General features: G+C 40.5%; 1 protein-coding gene across 3 annotated transcripts in view; it reads right to left on the reverse strand.

The window, feature by feature from the left end:
• The window catches only part of cdh24b (cadherin 24, type 2b), a 222,353-nt gene that overhangs the window by 28,068 nt on the left and 178,553 nt on the right, over positions 1 to 15,732 (reverse strand). For all 3 annotated transcript variants that reach the window (XM_077497970.1, XM_077497950.1, XM_077497960.1), the window contains 2 exons: positions 2,034 to 2,290; positions 447 to 583 (listed from right to left, as the gene is read on the reverse strand). In XM_077497970.1, the coding sequence (XP_077354096.1) occupies positions 447 to 583; positions 2,034 to 2,290 (394 nt within the window). The remainder of the gene's footprint in view (positions 1 to 446; positions 584 to 2,033; positions 2,291 to 15,732) is intronic.

Raw genomic sequence — 15,732 nt, forward strand, 5'->3', positions numbered from 1 at the left:
TGATCCATCAGAGGTTTGACATAATAATAACCTGATTCTGGGGGAAAAATGTTTGCAAACGTATGGCTGTGCACTTCAGAGGGAACACAAAAACTCCACTGAGGTTTAAAGAAGTTTCTTATTTTCTTACCTGTCATTGCTCGTTTCCCCTTTTCAGTCTGAATCCCAGCACGGCATCAAATAACTCCAAACGTACTGTATACTGCACTGTATATTGATCTTTTAGAATGCAGGAACAAAGCCATTTGTTTGGAAATTCGAAGTGGCTTAATTAACTACATTAAGTCCCTTTTGGTGACTATATAATTAAGAGTTTACACTCGCCTAAACACACTGATGGTTTGGGTAAAGGGCTCAACAGTGGTAAAATGATTTATCACATTAGGTGCAGGATTAAAAAAAAAAAAAAAGTATCATTAAGTGACATGCAAAGAATAACTTCTAACCTCTCTGGGTGGCAATGACAGTAATGTTGTGCCAGTGCTCACGTTCCCGGTCTAGTTCCATAGCAGTAGTGATGAGGCCGGTGTCTGGGGTGATGCGAAATAGAGCCTCGGGGTCTGACTGAGGATCAATGGAGAATCTGGAGAAAAGCAAGAGAGAAAAATAGCAAGGGAGAGGAGAGGTAAAGTAAGATACAAGTAAAAGGGGGCATAGAGAGGTAAAGTACAATAAAATAGTGACGCTGAAGGGAAGAGAAAAAAAAAACGAAAGTGGAAGAAGAAAACAGGGCAGCAAGTGTGTGAGGCAGCGATAAGAGAAAGTCTGCATTCAGATGGCCAAAGTATTAATATAGGGAGATTATCAAAGCTGATAGGACTCTTTTGAAGTGCTACAGATAATTTGAATATCTCTTTGATACATCAACTATCTCCCCACACACTCACTATTAGCACTTTTGCCTATGCTAATTGGGACACAATTCAGTTGCTTTGCAGACAAATTGCCACCTCAAAACCATTGCAATAACCTGCAACAAAGAAGCTTAGGATCTGTGCAAGCTTCCGTGGTTGGTTTCTGGCTCTGGGGAACAGAGTGGGCTTTTGGTTAGCTTAAATCATTTGTTTAGCAGTAACCGTTGCTAAGCTTCGAGCCACGGAGCTGAATATCCCTGATTTACAAACGTGTCTGTGAATAAATACTGATCTTATTTGTCTTTGAGAGATTTAAAAAAAAAAAGCACAGCAGTGCAGCTATTGTAATAAAATAATATTCAAATTAGGAGTTGGATGGAACAATAACACTTTGAACTGTCAAATAAAGCAATAACAAGAAAACGTATGAACAAAGTTTTATTTAAATATGTGTGTCAAACAAAATTATTCTAAATAAAGAAATACAGGAACTTTCCCTTTTTTTGGACAGAAAAATGTAGATCACCATTACGCTCGATACATTTTGCTTTACTCTATATTCACTCACTTAATGTGGAATTACTCTATTGCGGATTTTTATTTCGGTGCATTTATGCTGCTATTCTTGTCCTTTTTTTTAAGGGGTGGGGAGGTTTTTTTTTTTTTCTCACGACCTCTACTTCGCGGAAATTCACCTATCCGGATGGCATTGTACGTATCACCCGCGAATAGTGAGGGAAACCTGTACTTAATAAAATACTACCCATTAACAAAATTGGAAATGGAAATCACATTCATCCATCCATCCATTTTCTTGACCACTTACTCCTCACAAGGGTCGCGGGGGGTGCTGGAGCCTATCTCAGCTGGCTCTGGGCAGTAGGCGGGGGACACCCTGGACTGGTTGCTAGCCAATCGCAGGGCACACAGAGACGAACAACCATCCACACTCACAAGCACACCAGGGACAATTCGGAGCGCCCAATTAACCTGCCTAACATGTCTTTGGAATGTGGGAGGAGACCGGAGTACCCGGAGAAGACCCACGTGGGCACGGGGAGAACATGCAAACTCAACCCAGGAAGGTCCGAGCCTGGACTGGCCGGAGCGTGCCGCCACTCTACAGTTAGTTTAGTTATAGTTAAAGAGGCATTAGAAGGATAGGAATTTTGAACATACCTGATGTTATTAGTCAGACCAGTATCCGGGTCTACAGCACTGACTCGGCCCACAGTGCAGGCTGGAGGGCAGTTTTCTGAAACATCCATGTGGTACCGTGCCCTGGAGAACTTTGGAGGTTCGTCCGCATCCAGCACTGCTACCCTGATTGAAGCTCGATCTTTGATAGATCCTCGACGTAAGAAGCGAGGGTCCACGGTGGGGTTGAGAACCTCCACGGAGAAAGAGTAGGAACTGCGGCTTTCATAGTCTACGGCCTGGAGAGAGAATGAGTGTAATACAGTAGTTGCATTACAGAACCACTTAAGGTTTTGATACATGACTGTATGGATTTTGTAACGCATGCAAATCATTCTTTTCTCTTTTACACGTTATTTTCAGCCTCCAAATACTGCATGTGTCTGCTTGCATATCAAAAACAGAAAGATGGAAAATAACTGAAAAGTTAGCCAGATGTACAAGCAAATTGGTTACAATCTAGAGCCCTCAACAGTGAACATATTGTTATATTGATACAACTCTGACAATCAATCAAAACACCTTAGCCACAAAGTATTAATTAGAATGTATTACTGAGCATAAAGTTTTACACTATATGCTCAGTTTTAAATGGGCGGCAGTGGCACTCTCATTGTCATAGACGGTGCTAGGAGTATTAGTTCCTTTTAAAAAAAAAAAAAAAAAAAAAAAAAAAAAAGGAGTATTAGTTCCTCTGCAGAGGTGCAACCATTTACCTAAAATTAAACAGCCATCTATTTTATAGAGTACTTGTCCTCATTAGTGTCACAAGTGAACTTGAGCCCATCTCGACTGTCTTTGGATAAGTAGCAGGGTATGCCATGGACTCGCCGACCGCTAATCATCAGACACATATAAACAAACGAGCATGCACACTTATGGACAGTCTCCAATTAACCCCAGGTGTGTTTTTGGAATGTGGGCAGAAGCCCACACACCGGAAGAATATGCAAACTTCACACAGTTTCAAACTGAGGATCTCGCGAGAGTGAGGCAGACATGTTACACAACGATTAATTATTTTGAAATCTATACATCACCATGGCAACTTCTTGCGTCATTTATTTTGAGCCTGGCAATGGGTTCGTTGAAAGCCTCCTTTGTATCGTAGCAAAAGAGATGGTGGAAATTGTGTTTTGGATTGCAACCTGCTCACGTAATGGTTGCTTGTTACCAGCATTTTTGAAGACCTATTTGCCTGAGGTGGCCATGTGCTGTGGACCTCATATGTAAAGCAACAATCTTGAAGCTTTGATCATCTTTGCAGAGCAGCTTGTTATAGAGAGTGGACAGATAGACGCACCATTTTTTTTTTGTGCTGAAAACATTAATGAGGGTGGGTGTGTTTATGAGCTGCTCCGAGTGGTCCCTTTCAGTGTACATGGCTTTAGATCTTCTGTCACTATGCTTGTTCTCAAAAGCATGTTTGTAAGCATGTATCATTTCTTTATGAGTGGCACAGCAAAAGCATAGTGGGTAGCGAATAAACAGGATCTCTGGCTTTGCAGAATATTTGCTGTCAGATTGTAGTAGAAAAAGAAAATCATTGTGAGGCGTCAGTGGGAATATTGATATCCTACTTCCTCTTCTCTTTATTTCTGATCTCTCATTTTCTATTCCACCACATCCCCTTCTCTGTGAGCTGTAAACCTCAGCAAACTGCTTCACAGGAAGTCAGCAGTTTGAGCAAGAAAATAGAAAGGTTGCACTAGAAGAGAGAAAGCAAAGTAATTGCTGGGCTACCCCACAGGAAAAACAAACAAACAAACATTTTGGGGAAAAATAAATAAATAAATGTCTGGTGAGAGAGGCAAAGACCAAAGAAACAGTGGGCGTGCATGTGTATGTTGTGTTGGGAATGCAAAAAATCTTAAGACGGTTGCTATTACAGGACGAACAAGAAAATCAGTCTGAGGAGGAGAGGTGTCACTTGCACTGCGAGTATACACTCATCACCATCGCCCTCCTTTTTTCATCATGCCAGTCCGCCTCCCCCATTCCTACCTGACACACTCCATCAGCCACCCACTGATGCCCACCCATCTCTTTTGCCTAATGTGTCGGTGACAAGGGGGCAAGCGCTGCTAACTAACTTCATCACATATACTAAAGCTCACCCTCACTCGTCCTAACAGGAAACATTATCACCCACAAGCGCAAGGGTACCATGTCCCCCAATCATAAATTATTTGGCTAGCGTCCATTAGTATTTTCATGCACTGACACGTTCCACTGACTCACATTTTCACATTTTTATATTCATCTGACTCCATTCTCTTTCACCTTGGACATCAATTCTACACAACTGGAGTTGATCATTCTTCAGGGTTTTTTTTGTTTGTTTTTTTTTGGTGGTGTGAAACACAATTATACAGCAGAGTGTGAGTTATATTTCCCCATGAGTGATTATAATGTGTATGAAAAAATAATATACATAACTATGGAGAGTGGAATCAATGGCAAGTAGTTAGGAGACCACGTGGGAGGGTACGGCACAAGGCTAGTGTGTGTGCGTGTGTGTATGTATGTATGTATGTATGTATGTATGTATGTATGTATATATATATATATATATATATATATATATATATATATATATATATATATATATATATATATATATATATATGCAGGATCACAATTCAGGCATTTCCTCTTTATCTTGTAGGTACAAGTAACAAAGATAGCAAAGGGAAATGTATCCCAGTAAAGCTATAAATTTAAGTCAGGAAATGTAGCATCATGTAAGCGAAAGTTGCCAGAAATAAATAAATAAATAAATACCGTAATTCGGTAAGTCCAATTATGTGGGAAAAAAAATAGTATTACATTACACACCCGGCATTACTTAACATCTATTAAATTGTTCACTTAGCGTGGGGGGGAAAAAAAAGCAGAAAATCCATAATCCAGCCACTTCAATGTGGAGAAATGTGTTTTGGGGCTTTGCTTTTTTTGTTTTTTTTTGTTTTTAAAGAATAGCTAATAGAAAATAAATTATTGTTATTTAGAACCCACACAATATTAATTTATTCATCCAAAAACAAACCTGCGCACACACACAAATGTTCTCCTTTCTATCATGCACTAATTCCATGGCTCATTTTGTAATTCTTTTGAGTGGGTGTTGGGAGAAAGGATTCCCACTAATAATAGTGGCCCTTAGTAGTTAATACGTCTCCTTCACATCAGGAGGATGTAGAGCTGCTCTGTGACTGGCTGGCAACCATTCTACGGTAACCTGCCTCTCGCTTGAAGTCAGCAATGAAAAGTTGCACTTCACCGTGACCGTAATGTTTGACGAGTGTTAACGGAAATGGGTAGGAATGATTTGCACACCGTGACTTTGCGTGCGCATGTGAGTGTGAATGGTTGCCTGTCACTAGTGATTGAGTGGTGACATGAGTATATGTGAAGTCTCTATATTGCCTACCAGCAACTGGGTTTGATTAAAGCCTTCCCACCACCAAGAGCAGGATAAATGGTAGAAAGTGAATGGATGCAAAGTATGGATACAATTTACATCTAATAATAGCATTGTCATGATTAGGCGAGGGCCGATTAGTAGTTTCAAGCTGTAATGTGGCTAACTATAATGGCTGATATCAGTTTGGTTCAGCTCTGTTGGTACTTCATAAAGTAGAGAAGAGGAGAGAAGTAGCTTGTTATTTCATGAGAAAGCAGTCACCTCAAAAAGACATGGACAAGCTTCTCTTTTTATCCTGGTTAGCAAGTCAGTCTGCTTGCTTCTCTACCTCCGTTATCTTTTCCAACCTCTCAGCCAGTGTGCTCTCCTGCTTAAGGTCTGTCTGCTGAGGCAATTGCTCATTCCTGTTGAGGAAATGCTGATAATAAAGCATGATGTGGAATGGACCTGAAGCATTTGCTGTGGAAAGGTCAGACAGCATAACGGTTTCCGCTGTCAATATGTTACAAGCTACTGGGATGCCATCTGACTGAAAATTAACCTTTGTTGTTAAATATGTGATAACCTATGGCTGTGTTATAGGTTTTATTCAATAGTTTAGTGTTGGTAATTTTGGAGGTTGAAATAGCATTTTTTTTTCTTTGAAAGACAAGGAGATACCTGCTACATTTAGTGTCCACTCGGTTTTGAGCTTTAGCAGGTTTCCCATGTTTTCACGTGTTTACATGCGGACCGGAACTTAAAGCTGCACTTTGTAACAATTTGGCCCAAAATATCATTACAATAGCCTTTTCATTTGACCATTTATGACTGATTATTTTTTTTTTAATTAGTAGATTAAAACCTGTGCTGTTTATAATTGCAACTCCTGCAAGCCACTGACCTATTAGTCTAGTCTGGTCTCCAGACAGGATTCAGGTTTGAATGTCCCGCCCTCTGTCTGCGGATGTGATGTCATGTGCGCATTGTGTATGTGAAGAAGGGGAAATGCAGTTTCATTTTTCTGACACAGCTGGCAGTAACGATTCAAAATTCAACTTTCTGTGTTCAGTAGCTTTAACAATCCATTTTACATCAAAGATGGAAGTCCTAAATTCAGGTTCGATGGACATTAAAACTCTTTGACTGCCAGGCGTTATAAAAACAAAAGAAAAAAATCCACAGTGCCAGCCGCTTTTGAGCATTTTAACTCATCTTTCAAGGCAAAAAGAATATTGTTTGCCTTTACAACATATACAATGTGGCTACTCAATGAAAGATTGCATTCCATTCATTGGAATTTTACTAATCATCATGAAACGTCTTTGGCAGTCAAAGAGTTAAAATAATTCAACTCAACTCAACTTTAGGTTAGGTCTCGATACTAAGAGTAAGATCATCAGCACCAGGGCCCCCAAGGATGTGTCCTTTCTCTATACAAACAACTAACTGCACCCACTAACTAGTCAAGCTCCTGAATCTTGCACAAAAAAAAACAGTCTGTGTCATTCCGGACAGTAAGAAGATTGCTTATAAATGAGGTCTGGAGTGGCTGGTGCAGAAAGTACAAACTGGAGATGAACACGCTCAAGGTAGTGGGAATTCCAATCGTCATGTGTCAACTATTGAGACCTTTGCTTTCCTGAAGACTAACATCTTTCAATGAACGTCACAAACGTCATCCCCAAAAAGGCCCAAGTGAGGATGTATGTACTTTGCGGCAACTAAGTAAACACAGCCTCCCACAGGAGCTGTTGGGGAATTTCTGCACAGCAGCCACAGAATGAGGTCTCTGATCATCCATCACAGTCTGGTTTGGTGCTGCTACAATGAAGGACAAAGACATTCTGCAAGGGAGAGTAGAGAATTGGCAGAAAGAAAACATCAGCCCCTTCTTTTTTGACTCTGCAGTAGGCAAGAAGTGGGTAGGGAAGGTGCCAGGTTAGTCTAAATCCTGGACTGGTAGATGCTACAGAACACTGCACTACACCAAAAAAAAAAAAAAAAACCACCATAAGCCATAATTAAAAGTGCACATCAAGTATGCTGTTAATAACATCAGCAACAAACTCCAAAGGGCAAGAGAAAAGTATCACAATCTATTTGCGAAAGACTTCATGGAAAAAAAAAAGTACACTGGGTACATCAAAAGATGCAAATAGCTTATTAGTGAGAAGAACAGAAAGGCCAGGCTGAAATTTACCCCAAATTACAGACAAACATCAAAACCTATTGCATGAGAGAAGGTTGTATGCATGGATGAGACGAAGATGAACCTTTACCAGAGTGAAAGAAAGGCTATAGCTTTGAGAAATACAAAACGTGGTGTAACTCAAACATACAATCTCGTCTATAAAACTCAGTTTAGCCTGGCTTGGGCTTTTATGGCTTCTCCTGGGACAGGCTCAATATTCTTCATTGATTAAGAACAAGATGGCAGGAGCAAGTAGGACATTGATACAATTCATCTGATGCAAACAAACTGACCTGGAGACCCATGTAATGCTAATGATGACCCAAAACAAATCGCCAAACAACAAAAAAGGTTCAGAAGAGTACATCTCCAGGCACAAACCCTATAGAGGAATGCATTTTAACTGCTATAGAGAAGACTGAAGGGAGTCTTGGCGAAAAATGGTTCTGATATTTGTCTGCCCGGGCATTGCTCTGGTATGCTACAATTAAAACTAATGTATTTTTTCCCCATAGCAATTAGCATTCTGAATCATCGAGTCTGATCATAGTGTGTAATTCTCATTTTTAAGGCCTCTCACAATTAGGAGAAATTAATTAGCTAACCTACTTGCTGGAGTAATGAAACATGATGCACGCCTCCCCAAAGAAGCTGACCCAGAGGCAAACATGCTCAGTTTACTGTGAGTGTGCGTGTGTCTGTGTGTTTGGCTCACATACAGTCGATGCACAAGAATTGCTTGATGTTAGGTAAGGCGGTTCTCCAGCCTCGCTGTCTGTACTGTAATTGATGATGTACTAAAGAGTCAATGATCATTTGAACACGAGGAGAACACGTGCCTCCTTGTGCTGTCCACAGACAGCTTGACTTAATGTCCGTGTGTGCTGCTGTCCTTGGGCTTTCTTTCTTTTTTTTTTTTTCTACTGTACATTCTAAATCAAAATCATACGTCACATTTGTCTGATGACAAGCGCTTTGGACATTTCTGCCAAGAGTTGAGAGAACAAAGCTTCTTCTTAATCTCCCTTTTGACTTTGTTCTCCCTCTGCTGTCTTCACTCTTCCTCTAAGATGGGCTCTTGTCTTATGTGTCTCTCTTATTTCACTCTCAAACGCAGCAAACCTCACATTTTCAGCTTCTTCGGACCAAGACATTGCTCACGCTCTCCTTTCCCTCCATCACTTCCCTTCCTCTGCGGATATTAACACAATCTCCCCTCGTGAGAAAACAAACACAGATAATCCTGGGCTCGCTGCTGGCGTGTGACCGAGGATTAGCCAGTCGTTTTAAGTGCAAGCATATAGAAATAATAACCGCATAAGTGACATATGTACAAGCTTGCTTGTCCCTCAGGTATATGGAGAGATTCTGTAGGTGCATAAATATTAGGCTTACATAGCTCAAAGCTGCACAAATGGGAGACGCCTCATATGGGAAGCTCCTGAATAAGGATGATGCTTATGTGTAATAATTTCAATTGATATACAGTGCATGAAGTGGATAGAAAAAGTTTACACACCCCACATGCAAGGTTTTTTTTTTTTTTGAGTTATATAGGTTATAGGTTACATTAATTGTAGAAAAAGTGCAGAATCATCTGTCTTACTCTTGTCTTCATTTTTATATCACAAAAACCTAGCATTTGAATAGGGGTCTGAAGACTTTATATGCAATGTATAACATACATCCAGCAGCCACAATAGTACTTATGGACTGGTGTAGCATTTTGTAATGTCATACAATCTAGTACAAGACAATTAAAAGAAGAAGAAGTTAATGATCAATTTGAGAAAGGTATATGCTAAATCAGGCCTCCTCAGTCCTAGTTTTTGAGTATATATATATATATATATATATATATATATATATATATATATATATATATATATATATATATATATATATATATATACATATATATATATATATATATATATATATATATATATATATATATATGGTCTTCTCCGGGTACTCCGGTCTCCTCCCACATTCCAAAGACATGCATGGCAGGTTGATTGGGCGCTCCGAATTGTCCCCAGGTGTGCTTGTGAGTGTGGATGGTTGTTCGTCTCTGTGTGCCCTGCGATTGGCTGGCAACTATTCCAGGGTGTACTCCGCCTACTGCCCAGAGCCAGCTGGGATAGGCGCCAGCACCCTCCGCGACCCTTGTGAGGAATAAGCGGCCAAGAAAATGGATGGATGGATATATATATATATATATATATATATATATATATATATATATATATATATATATATATATATATATATATATGATATGAAAATATGAAAAACTATACTCTGATTTCTATGAAACTTTACAGAGGTGTGTGGTATGGACAAAAAATACATTTTATTATGTACTGGTATATTTGTGAAATACTCAGAAGTTTAGTTGATGGCTGTTGTCAACCATTTTGTGATGTGCATTACTTACTGTACTCACCTACAGCACTGGAATATAATAATTTTACTTGTGTAACATTTCCAACAGGGTTAGAATAATTTTAACAAACAGCTACTGCATCCTTGGCTTTCCTTCAGCCTTTCATTCATTTTTACACACTCCCTACTAAACTCGGAGAGAGAAATCTAATACTATATGACATTAATATACGGCCTTGGCAGTCTGTGATCTACTTATGCCACGTTTTCACTGCACTATACTGCCCAAGTTTACTTACTAAGTTTAGGCCTGTAGATAATTTATTTGAAATTGTACTGCAGGAGACTGCAAAATATCGCATTAAACTCATCAGTTGAAATGAGACTAACAAACACGTGTTTGTATTTGTGTTTGTGGAGTAAAGACTGTGGAGAAGAATAACATATCCACAGCAGCATGGTAAGCTAACGTGCTCACTGGTGATCTACTGGCAAGGATTTGGTGCTCTCAATACAGCATCCAATTCTTCGTCAAAACATCATTGCGTTCCCTTATCTGTACAGTATATATAAAGCAGCAGTACTGCCTGAGTTATTTGACTTCATTTTCTTGTCTTGCTTACTTAGTCAAGTTCCCCTTTGAGGATTATTTATTAATACTCAATGTTTAGCACATTACACCAGCGTTTTCAACCATAATATATAATCAGAATCAGCTACTAGCACAGGGTGTCAGCTGGGATCGGTTCCAGCTCCCCCGCAACCCTCAAGAGGATGCATGAAATTATTATAAGTACAAACGTATCTTTGCCTATCTATGCTAGTGATGTATAGTGACAGGCTGAACAATTTAATGCTCCTTCATAGATGGCACAAACTAAAATAAGTTTGTGTATCCACCTTTTGCCATTCACACAGCAGAATAAGTCATTGCTATCAGCTTCATATTCAATTCAACCGGCCCAGATTTAACACTAGCTATTAAATTTATGAGTAAATTTAGACAAGATAATCATCATTTCAGTTTTCGTACTTTTTGTGATATTAAAGCTTCTATATGGAAGAAATTGAATGGCTACTGCCCACGTGTGGCCAAAAAATATAAAATTGCACACCCTTCTTGACGTACAAAGTGCGCACACTCGTTCGAGGACAACTTTATTACTGAAGACTCAGCGAAGAGTCCATACTTGCCAACTCTCCTCCTTCGTGTGGGAGACTCCCGAATTTCAACCCTAATTCCACGTGGCTTCTGATCAGTCATTTCTTCCACTAATCTCTCCATTTTACAGCAAAGTAAACAGTTTATATTGTGGGCAATATTTGACACAGTATCTGGTAACCCGGCGCACTTGCAAGGTAAACAGCAGGTACGAGACTCCCGCTGGAGGCAGTGATTGTCAAGAAGTCTTGAGCTGAGCACAAGGGATCTTCCCGAGTACTCTTACCTTTGACACCATGGTGATGTCAATTTTTATGAAATATTTGGTATTTTGCTGGTTACTTTTCTAATGCGGAAGTAAAACGTCCGGTTCAGTAAAACCCCGCCTCTCCCCGTGTGATTGCCACACCCCCGGTGAGTCCACTGCAGTCTACTGTTGGAGCTCTGCGTTTGAGAACTCTGAATGGCCACACAACTTGACGCAAGCCAATTCTCAAAAAATATTTGAAACAAAACGTCTCATTGCAACAAAAAATTGTGGGGAAGGAGGGGAGGAGAGGAGAAGAGAGAGGAAAAACAAACAAACTTGAGCTAATCTCGAACCAGGTACTTGCTGCTTATATACACTAGCCACTATGCTATTCGTTCAGTTAAGTTCAACAGTGCAAAAGTTTTACTTGTAGTTTACACAAGTGTCAGTGGGATTTTAAGACACCCAATTATCATTGCACTTTGGCATTGCAAATGTGAAGGATATTTGATTGCTTTGAATTCATTTGGACAGAATGTTTTGGAATACTTTTAAAGGCTTTGTAAAGGCTACTTTTGTCACTATCCCATGGAGGTCTCGGAGAAAGTGGGTGTGCGTTTAGTCCGCAGAGGCGGTGCAGGAGTGGGTCTGCACCTTATGACGTCATAATGTGCCAACAGCTCGTTTTCACAGGTTGGGAGCGGCTGGTGCTTGGAGAGCAGAATGACCTAGAATTTCTCATAGAGGGCCGAATGGAGGAAAACACCACTTTGGTCATGTTTTTGGTGAGGAATTAGCATTTTAACACGGCTAAAAGCTCCAAAATGTTGATTTTTCATGTTGCTCTCCCTTTAATTTAAAATGGGTGCCGTGGTTCAATAGAAGCTGGGACTGTTTTAAGCCACCACCACCTACAGCAATTTTGTTGCTTTAATGTGGACTCTTTCATGTTTTAGTAGTTTTACTATTTTAATCATTAGTGTGGAATTTCAAACTGAATTAATCTTTTTATACATCATCAGTGCATCAATAGAGAGTCCAGCCGTGGTAAGCCACGGGGTGGAAAGGGGGCATTTAGCTCTATTTAATCCTGCACAAAATGTTAATTTTCCGAATACGCTTTAATTGCTCCACATTGGGCTCGTTGATATGATTTTGATGCCTCAGATCAGCAGGGTCAAATCTGGAATCCTTCTGAAATACGTGAGATTGTGTTCTTCTGAAGGATTTTAATTATTTATATATATTTAGTACACCAAGAGCCCACCCACTGCATATTTCCCTCAGACCATTAGAAGGCACTACTGAAGTCAAGGAGCAATTGCACCACAGAGGGCTATGCTAATTCTCCAATTACCTTCCACTTATACTTTGGCCTTGTTCATATGCTCTATCAAAACTCAATTAGGTGCAATATGTAGAGCATTTTTAGTAAATGAATGGGCTCGCTCGCCGATTAAAGGGAAAAACAGAACTCAAAAAAGAAATCAGAAATAAGAAGTGAATTAGAAATATTTTTCTGTGCCGTGTGCGTGTATGCGAATACGGCTTAGTCACAGACAAACAATCCTTACAGTCTGACATGGCCTGTAGACAAAGTGCAGCGCGGATGAGGCGACGGAGCAAGGGAGCACGGGGAGAAGGGGCTTTGGAAGATTTCTCTGTGAGTTTGCATCTGCTTGCGTTTAAACGTCTCGTGCATTTGTGATGTTTGTGGGCATATCGGTCAGAGAGGGCGAGAGTAACGAAATGCATGGCGACAGTGGCTGATGATGGCAGGAGAGGGCGAGGAGGGCAATAGGAGGAGAGATAGATGTTTTTGTTGCTGGAGGTTTCTGTGGGACAGAAAGTAAATAAGCAGTGATAAGCAGCAGGCAGCTTCGGCCGGCAGCGAGACTTGCAGGATTTTAATGACCCGCCTTCTTTTCGATGTCCCTCGCATTTCCATCTCCTCGCCATGTTGTCTTCCTTTGGCTGCTCAGATGTATCGCTCCCTCATCTTCTAACGCCTGCGGTCGTCTTTTACTCTTCCGACCTCATTTTAACTCTTTCCGTCAGCTCCTTCTCTCTAAATCTGCTTCAACATCCAATCCAAGTCTCTTACGCACCTGCCACCTGACATCATCCTACTGAGGTAGACGAGCAAGTACCACGCAGCAACTTTCCTTCCATCCTTAAGCCACCAATCTCACCTCATATCCTTCCTTTTCGCAGATTTAACAGACAGAGCGACAAGGTCAAGCCTGTCATAAAATGCCTGTGTGTACTTATCTCCTTGTGGTTTATCAGTGCTTGTGTCGTGCGTATCCACTCAGTGTGTCTGGAATTCGTGTGTGTACAACCTTAGATTGGCTGTTAAAGAGATTCAGCCCACAGCGGCGAGGTGACGAGCAGGGGTCAAGGCCAACTTGGTGGCAGCACAAATTGTTCCGCTTGGAAGTTCCTCCTACTCTGGGGGGTTGAGGGCACACGGATCATCGCATTCTCACGCTTAAACGTCAGCCTCCTCGCTGCGCAAATTGACATGGCTCATTACAGGCTTAATTTAAATAAACACAGATTGTGTGTGGTTTAATGTTTACAATCCTATTTAACATGCAAATGCATAATCTTTATCAAAATTAATTCTTATCAGGTTTTTTGTGCTTTTGTTGGAGGTTAAGGAGGTAGAATTACCAAGTGCAGGCATCTGGATACGAGCAAAAGTTAATATAATATATATAGGGATGTTTAGACCACTCTTTTTCCAACCTGAAACCGTACGAGTGCTCAACTCTTGAGTAGTCACCGATACCAAATACTGATACCGTTTGATACATGAAATTCCCCCCCAAAACAATGACAGATCATTTTAAGCAAAGACCTATTATGTCCCATTACAGCATTTGTCTTTGTTATTGCATGAAGTGAATGGATATTTTGGATTTGTCTCATTTCTAGTTCACAAGACAACATCTAGTACCGATAACTTGAAATAAAGCTTGGTATCGGGCCGATACTGATACCTGGCATTATAAAGAAAAGTCATGTCACAAATCATGTATGTGGGCTAAAAAAAAGGTAAATTACAAGAAGAAAGTAGCATTCCAATTCTATGAGACTATAGGTTTCTCCAGCTTCTTCCCCACATTACAAACTGTACATGTTTGTCTACATGTACAATATGCTCGAGCTCACCCACAAGCCTGAATAGGAGAAACAGTACAATATCAATGGATGGATGGATTTTTGTCATACTGCGTTATTTGTTCTTTTATCTTTTCAGAGCGGCCTAATATCTCAACATAGATTAGAGTACACATTTTGTAATGCATTTTCTGTGCTTAGTAATTGTGCATTGATATTTGTTTATGCAATATTAGGATTAAAGGCAGGGTCTTCCGTTTTCCCTCAGGAAAATGCTCTATATAAATAAAGGATGTCTAGCCATGAACTCCTTCTCAATCGACACCGACAGACAGTTGCCAATCCAGCCAATCGCAGAGCAGGGGGTGGCGGGAGGCGTGTCACTCACTGTCTGCAGACGGGGCCGGGCGCTTGTGTGAGTGAGTGAGTGAGTGAGTGAGTGAGTGAGTGAGTGAGTGAGTGAGTGAGTGAGTGAGTGAGTGAGTGAGTGAGTGAGTGAGTGAGTGAAAAAAATAAATAAATCTGTGTGTGCTGTCAAGTTGCCGCGGGAGTGACAACATGCAGCCGACAAATTTGCCCGGCCCCGTCTGCAGACAGAGTGACACACACCCCCGCCACCCCCCGCTCTGCGATTGGCTGGAGGGGTAAACAAACATCTGTCCACAAACAATTTGGAATTACATTTGAAAATGCATCAAGAAACAATTTTATTTCAATTCCCAAAAATGTTTTCATATCCAGCGTTTTCAATTGGCTGTCTACATATAATAACACTTATTCCACCTTGCTTTGGAAGCATCCATTCTCAGGCAGCCTTGGATTTGATTGAATATATCACCATTGCCTATCTATTGTAGTTCTCCCGCTCACTATCTGCTCTCGGAGATACAGAAGGCTATTTTTTCCCCCTTTATTATTATTTGCAATTTTCATTGGTTTCTAACACATGTTATAGATTCTACTTGTACAGACAGTCCATCACTTTTTGCCTCTTGCTGCTATCAAACCACCTCGTTGTCAATGTAATTTTTGTCCGAAAGAACGTTTCTATGAGCCCGTGTTTCACGTTGTGGTAATTTCTCTTCGCTGTATGTCATTTGTCTGTGCTTCTCTGCACCTTTTGCCTTCTGTCTTTACACATCTCTCTGTAGTTTT

This window comes from Festucalex cinctus, chromosome 1 (genome assembly GCF_051991245.1).
Source record: "Festucalex cinctus isolate MCC-2025b chromosome 1, RoL_Fcin_1.0, whole genome shotgun sequence".
In the NCBI taxonomy this organism is placed as follows: Eukaryota; Metazoa; Chordata; class Actinopteri; order Syngnathiformes; family Syngnathidae; genus Festucalex; species Festucalex cinctus.